The sequence below is a fragment of the Pezoporus flaviventris genome, unplaced genomic scaffold (genome assembly GCF_033815535.1).
Source record: "Pezoporus flaviventris isolate CSIRO_AGI_PZ_B2104156 unplaced genomic scaffold, CSIRO_AGI_Pfla_v1 ptg000219l, whole genome shotgun sequence".
In the NCBI taxonomy this organism is placed as follows: domain Eukaryota; kingdom Metazoa; phylum Chordata; class Aves; order Psittaciformes; family Psittacidae; genus Pezoporus; species Pezoporus flaviventris.
The window spans coordinates 334,481-351,921 of NW_026892767.1; the positions used below are offsets into that span (position 1 = coordinate 334,481).

The 17,441-nt window shown below is 44.5% G+C and overlaps 1 protein-coding gene across 1 annotated transcript in view; it reads left to right on the top strand.

The window, feature by feature from the left end:
* Positions 1-17,441, top strand: part of LOC133262742 (ras GTPase-activating protein 1-like) — a 124,475-nt gene that overhangs the window by 16,712 nt on the left and 90,322 nt on the right. The window contains exon 2 of the mRNA XM_061442189.1: positions 10,425-10,574. Within this exon, the coding sequence (XP_061298173.1) occupies positions 10,425-10,574 (150 nt within the window). The remainder of the gene's footprint in view (positions 1-10,424; positions 10,575-17,441) is intronic.

Sequence of the window (17,441 nt, forward strand, 5' to 3'; positions counted from 1 at the left end):
ATCCTCGGTGTCCTGGGTTCAGCAGTAGCAGTCATTTTTCTCCTTCTTGGTAGCTGGTGTAGTGCAGTGTTTTGAATTTCAGCTCGGGAACAGAGCTGATAACAAGGATGTTTTGGTTTGGCCAAGGACTTTGTGAGCCTCATGCTCTGCCAGGGAGGAGGGGAAGCCGGGAGGAAGCAGAGACAGGACACCTGACCCAAACTGACCAAAGAGGTATTCCATACCACAGCACATCATGCCCAGGAGGTAACTGGGAGTTAGCCGGAAGGGCTGAGAGACTGCAGGGTTGGAGGAGGTATCGGTCGGTGCTTGGTCGGGCTGAGGGGGGCGAGTTATCGGTTGGCGAGTTATCGGTTGGCTGGTGCTGAGGTGTTGTATTCTCTTCCCTTGTTATTTCCTTTATCATTATTATCATTGATGGTAGCAGTAGTGATCTGTGTTATACCTTAGTTACTAAACTGTTCTTATCTCAACCCGTGGGAGTTGCATTCTTTTCGATTCTCCTCTCCGTCCCTCCGGGAGCAGGGGGAGGGCAAGAAAGGGGGGGAAGTGAGCGAACAAATTACCTGACTGGGTTTAAACCACGACAGTTCTTTTTGGCGCCCAACGTGGGGCACGAAGGGTTGAGATAACGACAGATCTGACCGGATTAATAGTCACTCGTCACAATGCTGATTTATTGGCTCTCAGAGTTGTTCTTGTTGATCTCACAGCTTCAGAATGTTGTAACTTACGTAGAGCCGGTATTTGCTGTGATAGTGTTTATCAAGTGTGGGGCCTGGGCTAAGGTTCTCGTCTCACTGTGCTTTATGGCAATGGCTTGTAATACGGGCGGGCTCCAGCAGCAGGGCGGGACGGACGTGGCCGTGGACTTGTACCTGGCCGTCCGGCTGCTCTTGACCGTCCTGGCCCTCACCCTACTCTCCATCTTCGTGAGCCTGCGGGGAGCCGAAGGGGAGCGGCCCCGGGAGCCGGCGGCAGCCGAAGCGGCCCGGGAGAGCGGCCCCAGGGACCAAGCGGCGGCGGGAGCGGGGCCGGAGGCCGCGGGGGGACGGCTGCCGGTGGAGGAGGTCCGGGCAGTCGAGGAGTGGAAGGAGGCGGCTGCCAAGCAGCGGGAGAAGGCGGCGGAGGAGCCGAGCCCCGCGGCCGAGCCCAGCCCCGCGACGGCTGAGAGCATGCCCCGGAAGCCGCCTGCCGAGCCCCAGGAGGATGCAGGAGACCACGCAGCATTTCCTAGCAAGGCAGAGGAGGAAGAGCTGGACTCAGAGAAGCTGGTGGTGGGAGAGCCGGCAAGCACAGCAGCTACACCAGCCCCAGTGACAAGTACAGCAGCATCAACTGAGAGTTCTGAAGGTTTTGAATGGCCTTTGGGTATCCTTGGGACCTGCCTGCTGATTGTGATGGGGATCAGCATGTTGGCACACACACAGGCTGTGTTCTACCCACAACCATTTTGTCTGATCTCAGAAGTTAAGCAGAGTCAGGTTTGGGTCTTGTCTGGGGTTAGACAACAATATAGGGGGACCAAGAGGTTTTCCCCAAGGCTGGACAGTCATGAGTGGCAGGGTGTGTGGGACAGTATGGGCAAGTATCTAGTCCACTGGGCCCCTCCAGTGCTTTGGAAGCATCGGAGATGGAAGGCAGCTGTATGGAGTCCACAGCAGCAAGCTGCAGAAACTGCTTAAGGGGACAGTGAATTATTTTGAGCCTGGTGGGCCCATGGCACTTCAGGCCATCAGAGCAGAGATGCAACATAGAGATGGACTCCTGATAGAGGGGTGGACTTAGCAATGGACACTATTGCCCAGGTTATTCACAAGTGTGAACACTGCACACAGTCTCTCCTGCTCTGGAAGACTGTTACAAGAGGTGGAGCCTGACATCATGGACCAGATGGACTCAGCAGCTTTATCGGGACTGGTCCATGCACTAAGATAAGAGTGCTCTGAGATAAGAGTGATGGTATATTGAAAATGTGGGATCTGAGCATGACGTGAATGGTATGGAATAAGGGGTGGATAATGTCCTGGGTTCAGCAGTAGCAGTCATTTTTCTCCTTCTTGGTAGCTGGTGTAGTGCAGTGTTTTGAATTTCAGCTCGGGAACAGAGCTGATAACAAGGATGTTTTGGTTTGGCCAAGGACTTTGTGAGCCTCATGCTCTGCCAGGGAGGAGGGGAAGCCGGGAGGAAGCAGAGACAGGACACCTGACCCAAACTGACCAAAGAGGTATTCCATACCACAGCACGTCATGCCCAGGAGGTAACTGGGAGTTAGCCGGAAGGGCTGAGAGACTGCAAGGTTGGAGGAGGTATCGGTCGGTGCTTGGTCGGGCTGGGGGGGGGGTGAGTTATCAGTCAGCTGGTGGTGAGGTGTTGTATTCTCTTCCCTTGTTATTTCCTTTATCATTATTATCATTGATGGTAGCAGTAGTGATCTGTGTTATACCTTAGTTACTAAACTGTTCTTATCTCAACCCGTGGGAGTTGCATTCTTTTCGATTCTCCTCTCCGTCCCTCCGGGAGCAGGGGGAGGGCAAGAAAGGGGGGAAGTGAGCGAACAAATTACCTGACTGGGTTTAAACCACGACACTCGGTCACTAGGTTTCCCCTTATATCCAGCAGAGGATGGAGCTTCTCTTTTGGCCCTCCTTTTATTGCAGAAACAGTTAAAGATAGATAACTGGGTAGGGAAATATTAAGTGTGGCTTGAGTGAAAATAAAAATGTTTTTTCTCAGTGTAGTGTGAATTTATAGTTTCATCAGATGCATCTGTCAGAGGTAGCAAGTCCAGGGTTCTACAACATTTGTTTCTTTTGGTAGCTAAACCCAGTGTTTTTCTAGGAGTGGGTAATTTTGCTATAAATCTTGAAGGCATCTCCATGTGAAAGAATATATTTGTGTTGCATTGAAAACTGAGGGGAAATATTGACATGTTAGGGCTACAACATTTCTGGACAATCTGTGTCCAGTGCTTGGTCACACACAGTTAGGAAAAAAAATGTCATTTCCTTATGTTCATTCAGCACTTCTTGTGTGTCAGATAGTGCCCATTGCATCTTGTCCTGTCGCTGGGCAGGACTGAAAAGAGCCTGGCTCTGTTGTCTTTGTGCCCTCCCTGTAGGTATTGTGAATTAAGTTTAGTTAGCTGAATTCCTTTAACTGAGTTGTTCTGATTGCATGGTCTTGCTTAGCATTAGTTATTTAGCATGGGTACCCAAAGTCGGCGGAGCCTTAGGCTACAGTAACCTGTGCTTATGTAAATAAAAGCCTCAAGGCCAATGCTAATTGGAAGGTAAAGGAGATGCATCTTTAGCAAGGAGCAACAGTCAGAGAGATAAGGTATTTACGGCCTGACTCAAGACCACAAAAAAAACAATGATGGATGAGGAGACCCCAGATCAAAATTCAGTCTTGGACCAAGAGACTTGTGCAAGGTTTGTGAACAGCATCTGATGGTCAGGTGCATAGACTGTAAGGGTATAAAACCCCAGGTATTTCTTTGTTCTGGGTCGCTCCATGGAGTCACCCAACTCAAACTGCTCCTATTCCTGTACCACTCAGTTATTACATGATTTTTCTAAGAATCGGATGTCTGAGACTGTGCTGTGGGAAACCCAGGGCAAAGACTTTTCTTTAACACAGGTATTTATATATGTTGATGAGATTTCCCCTCCAAGCCTTTTCTTGGCTACACAATCCCAGCTTTCTCAGCCTTTCCTCATAGGAGACATGCTCTGGTCCCTTCTTCATTTTTGTGGCACTTTCCTGTACCCTTACTAGTATATCTGTGTCTTTCCTGTACTGGGGAGCCCCAAAACTGGACACAGGGCTCCAGGTGTGGCCTCACCAGTGCTGAGTAGATGGGAAGGATCACCTTTCCCAACCTTCTGACAACACTTCTCCTAATGCAGCCCAGGATACCATTAACCTTCTATGTGGCAAGGGCACGTTGCTGGCTCATGTTCAACTTGGTGTCCACCAGGATGCTCAGGTCCTTTTCTGCAAAGCTACTTTCCAGTTGCTAAGCACCCAGCATGTTTACTGGTGCCTGGGGTTATTTTTCCCCAGGTGCAGGATTTTGCACTTCCCCTTCTTGAACTGCATGAGGTTCCTATCAGCCCATTTCTCCATCCAGTCGAGGTCCTTCTGGATGGCAGCCTGACCTTCTGGTGTGTCAGCTCCTCCCAGTATTGTGTCATCTACAAACTTGATGAGGGTATGCTCTGCACCACCATCCAGATCATTAATGAAGATGTTTGAACAGGACTAGACCTACTATTGATGCCGCAGGCGTTGTGGTTTAAGCCCAGCAGGCAACTCGGAACCACACAGCCGCTTGCTTCCTCCCCCTGCTCCTGGAGGGATGGGGAGGAAAATCGAAAGCATGTAACTCCCATGGGTTGAGATAAGAACAGTCCAGTAACTAAGGTATAACACAAATCACTACTGCTGCCACCGATAATAATAATGATAAGGGAAATAACAAGGGAAGAGAATACAACCGCTCACCACCCACCAACCGATACCCAGCCTGACCTGAGCAGTGGTCTTGCCCTTCCAGGTAACTTGTAGAGCACTCGGCATGCACACTGTTGAGGTTTAAACCCTGTCGGCAAGTCAGCCACGCAGTCTACTTCCCCCCCTCCCCTTTCTTCCCTTCCTCCCACTCCCGGAGGGATGGGGAGGAGAATCGAAAGAATGTAACTCCCATGGGTTGAGATAAGAACAGTCCTGTAACTAAGGTATAACACAAATCACTACTGCTACCAGCAATAATAATAATGATAAGAGAAATAACAAGGGAAGAGAATATGATACCACCCACCAAAATGAGCCCGACCGAACAGTGAGTGCCCTTCTGGGTAACTCCCAGTTACATCCTGGGCATGACATGCTGTGGTACGGAATACCTCTTTGGTTAGTTTGGGTCGGGTGTCCTATCGCTGCTTCCTTCCAGCTTCCCCTCCTCCCTGGCAGAGCATGAGACTCACAAAGTCCTTGGTCAGGCTAAATATCTGTGTTATCAGCGCTGTTCCCAGGACGAAAGTCAAAAACACAGTGCTGCACCAGCTACTAAGAAGGAGAAAAAAATGACTGCTACTGCTAAACCCAGGACAGTATCCACCCCTTATTCCATACCATTCATGTCATGCTCAGATCCCAGATTTTCAATATACCATTGCTCTTACATATATACATACACACACACAGAGAAAGAGATCATTTCTCAGTGCATGGACCAATCCCTATGATACTGCTGCGTCCATTTGGTCCATCATGTAGGGTTCCATCTCTTGTAACAGTCTTTCAGGGCAGGAGAGGCTGTGTGCAGTGATGGATTGTTGCCTGCTGATGCTGATTGTTCCTTTACCACAAGACTCTTCTGGTTCTATCAACATTCATATTCTGTTGGGATGATGGCTGGAGGGAAGTCAGGGCTAGTTGCTGGTGACCTGAAGACATCTAGTTGATGGACTATAAAAGTATTGCATAGCAGGCAACAGCATACAATTGAGTTCATTGGCTGTTTTCCCCTAAAATCAAATCCCCTTGAGGTACACATAGAACTTCCTCATCTTCCTGCTTTACCCACCAAGTATATCCAGGTCTCTAAGCAAAAGTAATGCCACGAGTGGATTTGCCTTTACCTGAAGCAGGAATAACCCAGACTATATTCCCCAGCAAATTCTTCATGTGCACCACGTGAACTTTGTCCCCTTCTACAATATGTAAAAGTTCTGACTGGGCTGGGCCAGCCCTGTTGGCAGATCCTCTGGTATTGACCAACCAGGTGGCCTTTGGTGTGTATCCCAGTGTGTGAAAGTTCCCTCACCCCTTGCTCTCAGTGTAGTTTTTAATAGCCCGTTGTACCGTTCGATTTTCCCAGAGGCTGGTGCATAGTAGGGGATGTGATATACCTACTCAATGCCATGCTCTTTGGCCCAAGTGTCTTTAAGGTTGTTTCGGTAATGAGTCCAATTGTCTGACTCAATTCTCTCTGGGGTGCCGTGTTGCCTCAGCATCTGTTTCTCAAGGCCCAGGATAGTGTTCTGAATAGTGGCGTGGGGCACATGTTTCACACTCATGAATAATGTGGGCAATAGTGTCCATTGTTAAATCCACTCCTCGATGACAGGCCCATCTATATGTTGCATCTCTGCCCTGATGGCCTGAAGCGTCATGGGCCCACTGGGCCAAAAATAATTCAGCTTTATGTTGCCAATCTAAGTCCATCTGAGCAACTTCAATCTTAGCAGCTTTATCCTCCTGTTGGTTTTTCTGGTGCTCCTCAGTGGCCCGACTCTTGGGTACATGAGCATCTGCATGACGTACCTTCACCACCAGGTTCTGCACCTGGGCAGTGATATCTTTCCACAGTGCAGCAGCCCAGATGGATTTACCTCTGCATTGCCAGTTGCTCTGCTTCCACTGCTGCAGCCACCCCCACAGGGCATTTGCCACCATTCATGAGTCCGTATGGAGATAAAGTACTGGCCACTTTTTTCATTCAGCAGTGTCCAAGGCCAGCTGAATGGCTTTCACCTTGGCAAACTGACTCGATTCACCTTCTCCTTCAGCAGTTTCTGCAACTTGTCGTCCAGGACTCCATACAGCTGCCTTCCATCTCCGATGCTTTCCCACAATATGGCAAGACCCATCAGTAAACAAGACATACTGTTTTTCACTTTCTGACAGTTTATTATATGGTGGGGCCTCTTCAGCATGCATTGCTTCCTCCTTTGGTGACATTCCAAAATCTTTGCCCTCTGGCCAGTCCATGATGAGTTCTAGAATGCCTGGATGACTGGAAGAATAGTTAGGGTTGGAAAGGACCTTAAGATCATCCAGTTCCAAGCCCCCTGCCATGGGCAGGGTCACCTCACACTAAACCATGTCACCCAAGGCTCTGTCTAACCTGGCATTGAACACTGCCAGGGATGGAGCATTCACAACTTCCCTGGGCAACCCATTCCAGTGCCTCACCATCCTTACAGTAAAGCATGTCACAGTCCCTCTGGATGGCCTCCCTTCCCTCCAGCATATCAACCGAACCGCACAGCTTGGTGTCATCGGCAAACTTGCTGAGGGCACACTCAATCCCACTGTCCATGTCAGCAACAAAGATGTTGAACAAGACTGGTCCCAGCACCGATCCCTGAGGGACACTGCTCATTACTGGTCATTGAGCCATTGACCACAACTCTTTGCATGCAGCCATCCAGCCAGTTCTTTATCCACCAAGTTGTCCATCTATCAAATTGATGTCTCTCCAATTTAGAGGGAAGCATGTAATGTGGGACAGTGTCAAACGCTTTGCACAAGTCCAGCTAGATGACATCAACTGCTCTACCCCTGTCCATCAGTTCTGTAGCCCCATCCTAGAAGGCCACCAAATTGGTCAGGCAGGATTTCCCCTTAGTGAAGCCATGCTTGCTGTCACCAAGCACCTTGTTGTTTTTCATGTGCCTTAGCATGCCTTCCAGGAGAATCTGCTCAAAGATTTTGCCAGGCATAGAGGTGAGACTGTATGGTCTATAATTCCCTGGGTTTGTGTGCTTGCAGCCCGGAAAGCCAACTGTATCCTGGGCTGCATCAAGAGGAGTTTGAATAGCAGGTTGAAGGTGGTGATCCTGCCCATGTTCATTGCTCTTGTGAGACCTCACTTGGAGTATTGTGTACAGTTCTGGTGTTTTCAGCATAAAAAGGACATGGAACTGTTGGAACAAGTCCAGAGGAGGGCCAGAAGGATCATCAGGGGACTGGAGTACCTCCCATATGAAGACAGGCTGAGAAATGTGGGGCTGTTCAGCCTGGAGAAGAGAAGGCTGCATGGCGACCTCATAGCAGCCTTCCAGAATCTGAAGGCGGCCTTGAAGGATGCTGGAGAGGAAGTCGTCATTATGGACTGTAGTGATAGGACAAGGCGTAGTGGGTTAAAGCTTTAACAGAAGTTTAGATTGGATATATGGAGGAAGTTCTTTACTGTAAGGGTGTTGAGGCACTGGAATGGGATGCCCAGGGAAGTTGTGAATGCTCCATCCCTGGCGGTGTTCAAGGCTATATTGGACAGAGCCTTGGGTGACATGACTTAGTGTGAGGTGTCCCTGCCCATGGCAGCGTGGTTGGAACTAGATGATCTTAATGTCCTTTCGAACCCTAACTATTCTATCGTTCTGTGATTCTCTGAATAAATTTAAAGGTATTTTACTGCTTAGATGCCTTTATATTGAAGTATTTACAGGAGCAAATACTCAACTACAGTTATGCTGGTCCTGCAAAGACTTCGCTGTCTCTTTTGTCTTAATGAGTGACCTCATGGACCAATACAGGAAATTAGGGCCTTCATAGTCTTCCCCCTAGAATGTGCTTTTTGTCAGAAATTTTGTATCCCCTTTGAAAATTAACCTTCATGCTTTCACAAGTTACCGTACAACACTCTGACAGTGAAATCCATTTACATTTGTGAAAGCAGATTTGTAGAATGGTTTGGGTTGTAAAGGACCTTAAGATCCTTTATTTCCAACCCCCTCCCATGGCTGGGGACACTTTTTACTAGACCAGGTTGCTCAAGGTCCTGTCCAACTTGGTGTGAAACCTTGGATATTGACTTTGTCTCAATCACTGCTTACATTCCCTACTAAGCAGGTGGTAGAGTAAGAACAGGAAACTTGGTCTCAGACACCATTTGCATTTGACCATAGGAGGCCTTGCAAGAGTTATCACAAACAATGCGACCAGCAAGGATTTTAGCTCTTGATACTGTGTAGGCAGGATTGTTCTGACCCCCTTGTTCACAGCTGATAAGCTTCCACAGGACTGGCAAAAAATGCCTAACTCGAGCAGACTCAAAGGATGGAGTCAAATAGCAGACACCACAATTTGAGGGACAACGACCACCCGGAAGACTCTTGCAGAACCCCAACTTTGGAACTGTGCATGCGTTCACTAAACTTCACTCATCATTATCATAGTAATGCCTCTCTATGCTTCATATGCAAATTATGGATAATACCCTAAAGAACATGAACATAAAAGAGCAGGGCTCAGGTTAGAGGGTGAGCTCCCACCACCAATACCCTATGTGAAGAGGACCAACAAGATATCTCTGGATCCACTGGTGGTGATACTTCTCGTCCTCTCCCTCTCTCTTCCCTCTCTTTTTTATTGAATATTGACTAGCTCCAAGTAAAAACATGTGGCACAGGACTTGCTTATCCAGTTAAAATAATCTTCATTGAGTTGTTGTATCTAACCACATGCCTTGTATTTTGTATTAATAAATCATAAAACTAGTTGATTGGTGGTGTTTCACCTTAGTTCAGTACAAGGGTATCACAAACTTAGTTGTTGATCCCAAGGGGAGGGAGGTCATCCTAAGCAACTCCTTTCAGGTCACAGCCTTAAAAATTGGCATCACAGACAGGATACCCTTGCAATACTGAACCAACCAGAAGAGACCAGGGCCCTTAGCCTGGCCCCTTCCTTGGGAAGTGCCTGGCAGGAGCAGAGGCACTGGATCTTGTGAAGATCCATACTGGGTATATAAATCCGGAGTAGACCGAACACTTCCACAGGGTGCAATCCTTCAGGAACAAATTGCTCCACCATGGGTCCCCCACTGGGTCACAGATCCTGCCAGCAAACCTGTTTCTCGCACCCCCTTGCCACCAAAACTTTGCCATGCAAACCCAATTGAAGCTTGGCTTGAGTCTTTCCATCCAGCGCTGCTCCTTCCCTTTTGATTGGTGTAGAAAGAGGTTAATTTAGAGTTTTTTAAAGAAAGTAAAATTGAAGTAAGGGTAATGAATGTTTGAATGAGGAGTCTAACTTTTCCCTTAAAGTGAAGTGTTCTTTTGTCATATTTACAGTTTGTGAGTTGCTGAGCATTTGTATTTGGTTTTAATAGGTTGTGTGATGGATTTGGGAAGACATTTTTTGTCTGAAATATGATTTGGTGACTGCTGTCATTTTGTTTAGGTGTATGTTTTCATACTGTGACCCGTTTGCCATCTGCGAAAGGGGTTATAGCCTGAATTGAAGCCTGAGGAGGTTTAAAATACAACAACATGAGTTATATCAGTTACTTCTGCTTCTGCTTTTTTACTGAAAATGAGCAAATTGGGGAGGAAAGAAAAACCTGGTTATAGAGAGTCTTTGTCCCCTTTGGGTGGTTCAGTTTGCTTTCTTCCTCTGTGAGTTGTTTGGGTTATCTGAAACTATGAATCTTTAAAAATTCTGTGTATTGGAAAAAAGTAATTTGAGAGAGGTAGCACATCTAAAATTCTGATAACTTTATTTGAAACAAAGTTTTGGAATTACATCAGTTTTAACTGAGAACTTTCATTAGTTTCACAGGTCTGTTCTGTGAGAATAAACAGAAGCCTTAAATTCTAAGGATACCCATTGTTACATTTTTGTTTTAGGTGGTATCATGGAAAACTTGACAGAGCAATTGCAGAAGAGCGTCTTAGGCAAGCGGGAACACCTGGAAGTTACCTTATTCGAGAGAGTGATCGGAGACCGGGTTCATTTGTTCTTTCATTCCTTAGTAAAACAAATGTCAATCATTTTAGGTGAGAATTAAATGTTTTATTTTAAAGCACTCTAACCTGTTTATTTGTGGTTTTAGAACTTAGTACAGTATAGAAAACAGTTGTTTTATAAATGGATTTTTTTTCTGTTTTATCCATGTAATAGCTCTTTACTAGGGCTTAATTGTTTTAAACCATGCTACTTAAAAATTTTTTTACAGGCTAAAGAATGAAAATGTGAGGAAACCAACAAAATCAGAATAGAGAAGGTTGTTTAAATCTGTTTTGACTAAATTTACAATAACATGCAGGCTTCTTTCTTATTAGTAATCTGAGGAGATTGTTTTGAGTCTGTTCCTCAGTTATTGCAGCTCACAGGACATACTTGAATGTCAGTCATAGCAAATCTGGGTGCTTCCTTTATAAGAAAGAAATAAGGAGAAACAAAGAATTTATGTTTTAATAATATGAGGATTTGCTGGAATCAGTTTTCCGTATGTGTTACAATTCATTCTAAATACAAATAGGCCTTTATAAACTTAGATTATTTTACCATTGGCAAGTTGTATACATTAATTTATTTTCATTTAGTGTAAACGAGAGATGTTCTGGGAAGCACTTGAATGTTAGTCAGCAAGTAGTGTGCTGCAGTGTAATGTTTATCTTCACAATATAGGATCTCAAATGAATCTTCAGCAATAAAAAACTTGCTATCTAGATAACAAGAAATAAACTGAAAGTAAATTTACTTGCAAAGCAAGCAGAAATAGCATGCTCATATTTACATCATGTTGTCTGAACTAACAATTCATGCTTCTTGGCTATTCTGATTCTTGTTTGGGAACTGGTTACCATGTAGCAGTAGGAGAAAATTAAATTATGTTAATACTTGCTTTTCAAGTGCTGTTTTTAAGAGTCTTATTTTTCTAATAACTTCTTGTTATTATAACTAATCAGGTGTTGAATGTTGGTTCATGTCCAAGATAAATATGTTTCTGGCATCTCAGAAAGTGGGAAACCGTTAAAGACTAAGAAAGGGTTCCTTATCTTTTCAAATTTTCAAGAATCTTTCCTTCTTGGATCCATTAAATATGTGAAGAGAGAACTATTCAAAGGAAACTAATTTGTTTGCTGATACTGGTCTTCATAGAACAGACATGCTTTTGGCTTCATTTGTTGACTGTGGACTGTTTTTGTTATTAGAAGGGCAGATGCTACACTCAAACATTTTTCAGCCACAAGAATGGCAGTCTTGAAGTTATTTCAGCCAAATACAAGGATATGTCCACTGGGTTCCACAGACTAGAATTGTCACTTTCACTGAAGTTTGTTCTTTGTCTTCCAAAAAGGGGTGAAATTTCCATTGGTCAACAATCTTGATGATATTTTGTTGCCTAAAAGTGATATATTTTTTATTAACTTTTCAGCACATATTTCTGTTTAACTAAAATACCAATATTTTAGGTGGAAATTCTTCAGATCCCTGTTCCCCGTGTTGGATATGGATATACACTGGTGCAGTATATGATTACAGATAGTGTATGAGTTCATTAAAACAAAATTCTTTTTGGCTGTTATAGTATGTTTTTTGCTGAGCTGCTGAGTGATATAAATACTGGGAAGGAAAATCTTTATCTTTTCATCTTGTCCTTCAGAATTTTCTGTGATTGCACAAGTCTTTGTGTTTACTAGTCCCATCTGTTCTGAAGAAAGGTTTCATTTGAGCTTGATTTAATAATAAAATGTGAAATTTCATTTAGAAACCTAACCTCTAAATAATTTACCATTAATTTTATTAGTAATCTGGTAGAAAATATTCCAAGAGATCTAGGCTAGATCTTTAAAGTTATATTATTTTCTGACTTCACTTACAGTGCTATGTGCTTAAAAACTTCAAATTTTATCTCTGAAGATTGATCTTAGTATGCGTTTTACACATCTGTTTGGAAGAAATATAGTTTAAACAACTAAGAAGGGAGATTTTTAAAGCAGGAATGTGTCAGAATACTGACCTATTAAAGAAAAATAGAACAAAAGTCCAAGAATCATAGAATTATAGAATCATTGAATAGTTAGGGTTGGAAAGGACCTTAAGATTATCTAGTTCCAATCCCCTGCCGTGGGCAGGGACACAACACACTATACCATGTTGCCCAAGACTGCCCAACCTGGCCTTGAACACTGCCAGGGATGGAGCATTCACAGCTTCTTTGGCCAGCTGATAACTCAGAACCACACAACTGCTCACTCACTCCCCCCGTCTTCCCGACCCCCCCCCACCCCCCCCGAGGGATTGAGAGGAGAATTGAAAGAATGTAAATCCAGTGGGTTGAGAGAAGAACGGTACCATACAAAACTACTACTACTACCACCAATAATAATGATAAGGGAAATAGCAAGGGGAGAGAATATAAAACTAAAAGGGGAAAAGGAAATGAAAACAATAAACACAAGTAATGCACAATACAATTGCTTGCCATCCGCCAACCAACACCCAGCCAGACCCAAGCAGAGATCTGGGCCTTCTGGGTAACTCCCCCCAGTTTATATACTGGGAATGATGTGCTGTGGTGTGGAATACCCCTTTGGCTAGTTTGGGGCAGGTGTCCTGTCTCTGCTTCCTCCCAGCTTCCTGTGCCCCTCCTCCCTGGCAGAGCATGAGACTGAGGAAGTCCTTGATCAGAGTAAGCATTACTTAGCAGCAAATAAAATCATCTGTGTGATGTCAGCATTATTCTCAGACTAAAGTCAAAATCACAGCACTGCATCAGCTACTAGGAAGGAGAAAAATAACTGCTTCAGCTGAAACCAGGACAGTGGTGTCCCTGCCCATGGCAGGGGGGTTGGAACTAGATGATACTATGGTCCTTTCCAACCTTAACTACTTTATGATTCTTCTCTGCCCAACCTGTAGCTGTTTCTGGGATTGCACCAACCGAGGTGTAGGACCTTGCACTTGGCTTGGTTGAACTTCATGAAATTGGTATTGGCCCACTTCTTAAGCATGTCACAGTCCCTCTGGATGGCATCCCTTCCCTCCAGCATATCAACTGAACCACACAGCTTGGTGTCATTGGCAAAGTTGCTGAGGGTGCACTCAATCCCACTGTTCATGTCAGCGACAAAGATGTTGAACAAGACCGGTCCCAACACCGATCCCTGAGTGACACTACTCCTTACGGGTCTCCAATTGGACACTGAGCTGTGGACTACAACTCTTTGTGTACCACCATCCAGCCAGTTCTTTATTCACTGAGTGGTCCATCTATAAAATTAATGTCTCTCCAGTTTAGAGACAAGGATGTTGTATGGGACAGCTTTGAACGCTTTGTACAAGGCCAGGTAGATGATGTCACCTGCTCTATCCCTGTCCATCATTTCCTTAGCTCCATCATAGAAGGACACCAAATTGGTCAGGAAGGATTTCCCTTTAGTGAAACCATGTTGGCTGTCCCCAAGCACCTTGTTGTTTTTCATGTGCCTTAGCATGCCTTCCAGGAGAATCTGCTCCATGATTTTGCCAGGCACAGAGGTGAGACTGACTGGTCTGTAGTTCCCTTGGTCTTCCATTTTTCCCTTCTTGAAAATGGGGGTTTTATTTCCCTTTTTCCAGTCACTGGGAACTTTACCTGAATGCCATAATTTTTCAAATATGATGGACAATGGCAGCTTCATTCGCCAGCTCCTTCAGGACCCACGGATGGATTTCATCAGGTCCCATGGCCTTGTGCTCATTCAGGTTCTGAAGATGGTCACAAACCTGATCCTAAGAAAACAACTACAATTATAAAATATGCTCTTTTTATTTTTAATTGTTCAGAAGCTTTGCAAAGAAGTAAAATGCTAAATAAATATTTAGTCAGACATGTTTAACCTTTTGTCCTGTAATTTGTTTAGAAATAGCTTTAAGATAATTTTTATTCCTTTTCCAGAAGATGTATCATGATGTTAGATGTTGTTTTTCTTTAAGTGAAATTTGATTTGTTTACTAATAGTTTATCTCAATTTCTTGATTTTTATTGTATATTTTTATCTTCACTGATCAATGATGTTATATATTCTTCAACTGCACTTTTTGAAGTTATGTAATAAGACTTCCTTCTTTGGCAGAAGTGCTCACCAAGCAACTTTCAATTGATTATCAGCTGTCCTAGCTAACTGGGGAGATCCCAGTTGACTGGAGGTTAGCAAATTTTACGCACATATACATGAAGGGCCAGGAGTATCTTGAAAACTACAGGCCTGTCACTCTGACCTCTGTGCTGGGGAAGGTTATGGAGCAGTTCATCTTGAGTGCCATCACACAGCAGGTACAGGATAACCAGGTGATGAGGCCCAGTCAGCATGGGTTTATGAAAGGCAGGTCTTGCTTAACTAACCTGATATCCTTATATGACAAGGTGACCTGCTCAGTGGATGAGGGAGAGGCTGTGGATGATGTCTACTTGGACTTTAGTAAAGCCTTTGACACCATTTCCCACAGCATTCTCTTGAAGAAACTGGCTGCTTATGGCATGGATAAGTGTACTCTTTGCTGGTTAAAAAACTGTCTGTATGGCTGAGTCCAAAGACTTGTGGTGAATGGAGTTAAATCCAGTTGGCAGCCAGTCACAAATGGTGTTCCCCAGGGGTCAGTATTTGGGCCAGTTCTGGTTAATATCTTTATCAATGATCTAGTTAAGGGGATTGAGTGCACTTTTTGCAGGTGACACCAAGTTGGTGCAGGAGTTTTGATTTGCTGGAGGGAAGGAAGGCTCTGCAGAAGGATCTGGATAGGCTGGATCGATGGGCTGTGGCCAATGGTATGAAGTTCAACAAGGCTAAGAGCTGGGTCCTGCACTTGGGCCAAAGCAACCCTGTGCAATGCTACAGTTTTGGGGAAGGACTTGACGTGAACCTGTTGGAGCAAGTCCAGAGGAGCACCACAAAGATTATCAGAAGGCTGGAGCACCTCTCCTATGCAGACAGGCTGAAAGTTGGGCTTGTTCAGTCTAGAGACAAGAAGGCTCTGGGGAGACATTATAGTAGCCTTCCAATACCTAAAATGGGCCTACAAGAAATCTGGAGAGGGAGTTTTTACAAGGGCATGTGGTGATAGTACAAGGGGGAATGGCTTTAAGCTGAAAGAGGGTAGATGTAGATTAGATACTGGGAAAAAATTCTTCACTGTGAGGGTGGTGTGACATTGGAACAGGTTGCCCAGAGAAGCTGTAGGTGGCCTGTCCCTGGAAGTGTTCAAGTCCAGGTTGGATGGGGCTTTGAGCAACCTGATGTAATGAAAGATGTCCCTGCCTATGCCATGGGGGTTGGAACTAGATGATCTTTAAGGTCTTTATCAACTGAAATCATTCTATGATTCTATAAAGACTGGCTGGAAAGCTGCCTGGCAGAAAAGGACCTGGGGGTGTTGGTTAACAGCTGGCTGAATATGAGCCAACAGTGTGTCCAGGTAGCTAAGAAGGCCAATAGCATCCTGGTTTGTATCAGAAATAGTGTGGCCAGCAGGGCTAGGAAAGTGACTTGTACTTGGCATGAGTGAGACTGCACCTCAAATACCATGTTCAGTTTTGAGCCACTCGCTACAAGAAAGACATTGAGGTGCTGGAACATGTCCAAAAAAGAGCAATGAAGCTGGTGGAGGGTCTAGAGAACAAGTCTTATGAGGAGTGACTGAGGGATCTGGGGTTGTTTAGCCTGGAGGAAAGGCATCTGAGGAGAGACCTTGCACTCTACAACTTCCTGAAAGGATTTGTAGCAAGGTGGATGTCAGTCTCTTTTCCCAAGTAGCAAGTGATAGGACAAGAGGAAAAGGCCTCAAGTTGCACGAGGGGAGGTTTTGATTGGATATTAGGAAAAATGTCTTTGCTAAAAGGGTTGTTAATCATTAGAACAGACTGCCCAGGGAAATGGTTGAGTCACCATCCCTATAGGTATTTAAAAGACATGGCAATTTATGTACATAGTGTAAATTATGTTTTTCCAATTTACTACATAATTTATTGGAAACTGGTTTTAGCATTCTGCAGGTTTCATAAAGCAGTTGATTTCGTAATTTTTACCAAAAAATTATAGTCTTTAAGTATATCAAATGTCTTGTTCACTTTTTTTAATCATAGAATCATAGAATAGTTAGGGTTGGAAAGGACCTTAAGATCATCTAGTTCCAACATGTATGACTAAAGGAAAAGTTCAGTCCCACTGTGTTTTCTCAGTTCTCCAAGTTGCTTTTCCAGATAGGTCTTCACATTTTTAAAGCAGTGTTATTACTCAGGACTGCTATCCAACTTCGGCATTGCAGGAAAAATTCAGGTCATCTTGATGCCCTCAGTTTACATAAATGATTGTTTCTTTGGACTGTCTGGTTAAAAATATTGGTTCAACCTTTGTACTTTTTTCCTTTTGCAAATTGTGTAATACAGATGTTTTAAAAACTGTGTTGAGGTTTAAGCCAGCCAGCAACTCAAAACCACATAGCCACTTGCTCACTTCACCATTTTTTCCTCCCACTCCTCCTGGAGTGATGGGAAGATAATTGAAAGAATATAACTCCCACAGGTTGAGATAAGAACAGTCCAGTAAATAAGGTATAACACAAAACTACTACTACTACTACCAATAATAATAATGATAAGGGGAATAACAAGGGGAGGGAATACAATTGCTCACCACCCACCAACCGATACCCAGCCCAACCCGAGCAGCGATCTGCACCTTCCGAGTAAAAAAACCCAGTTTATGTGCTGTGGTATGGAATACCTCTTTGGCTAGTTTGGGTCAGTTGTCCTGTCTCTGCTTCCTCCTGGCTTCCCCTCCTCCCTGGCAGAGCACTCAGAAAGTCCTTGGTCAGAGTAAACATTACTGAGTAACAACTAAAAACATCCATGTTATCAGAGCTGTTCCCAGGCCTAA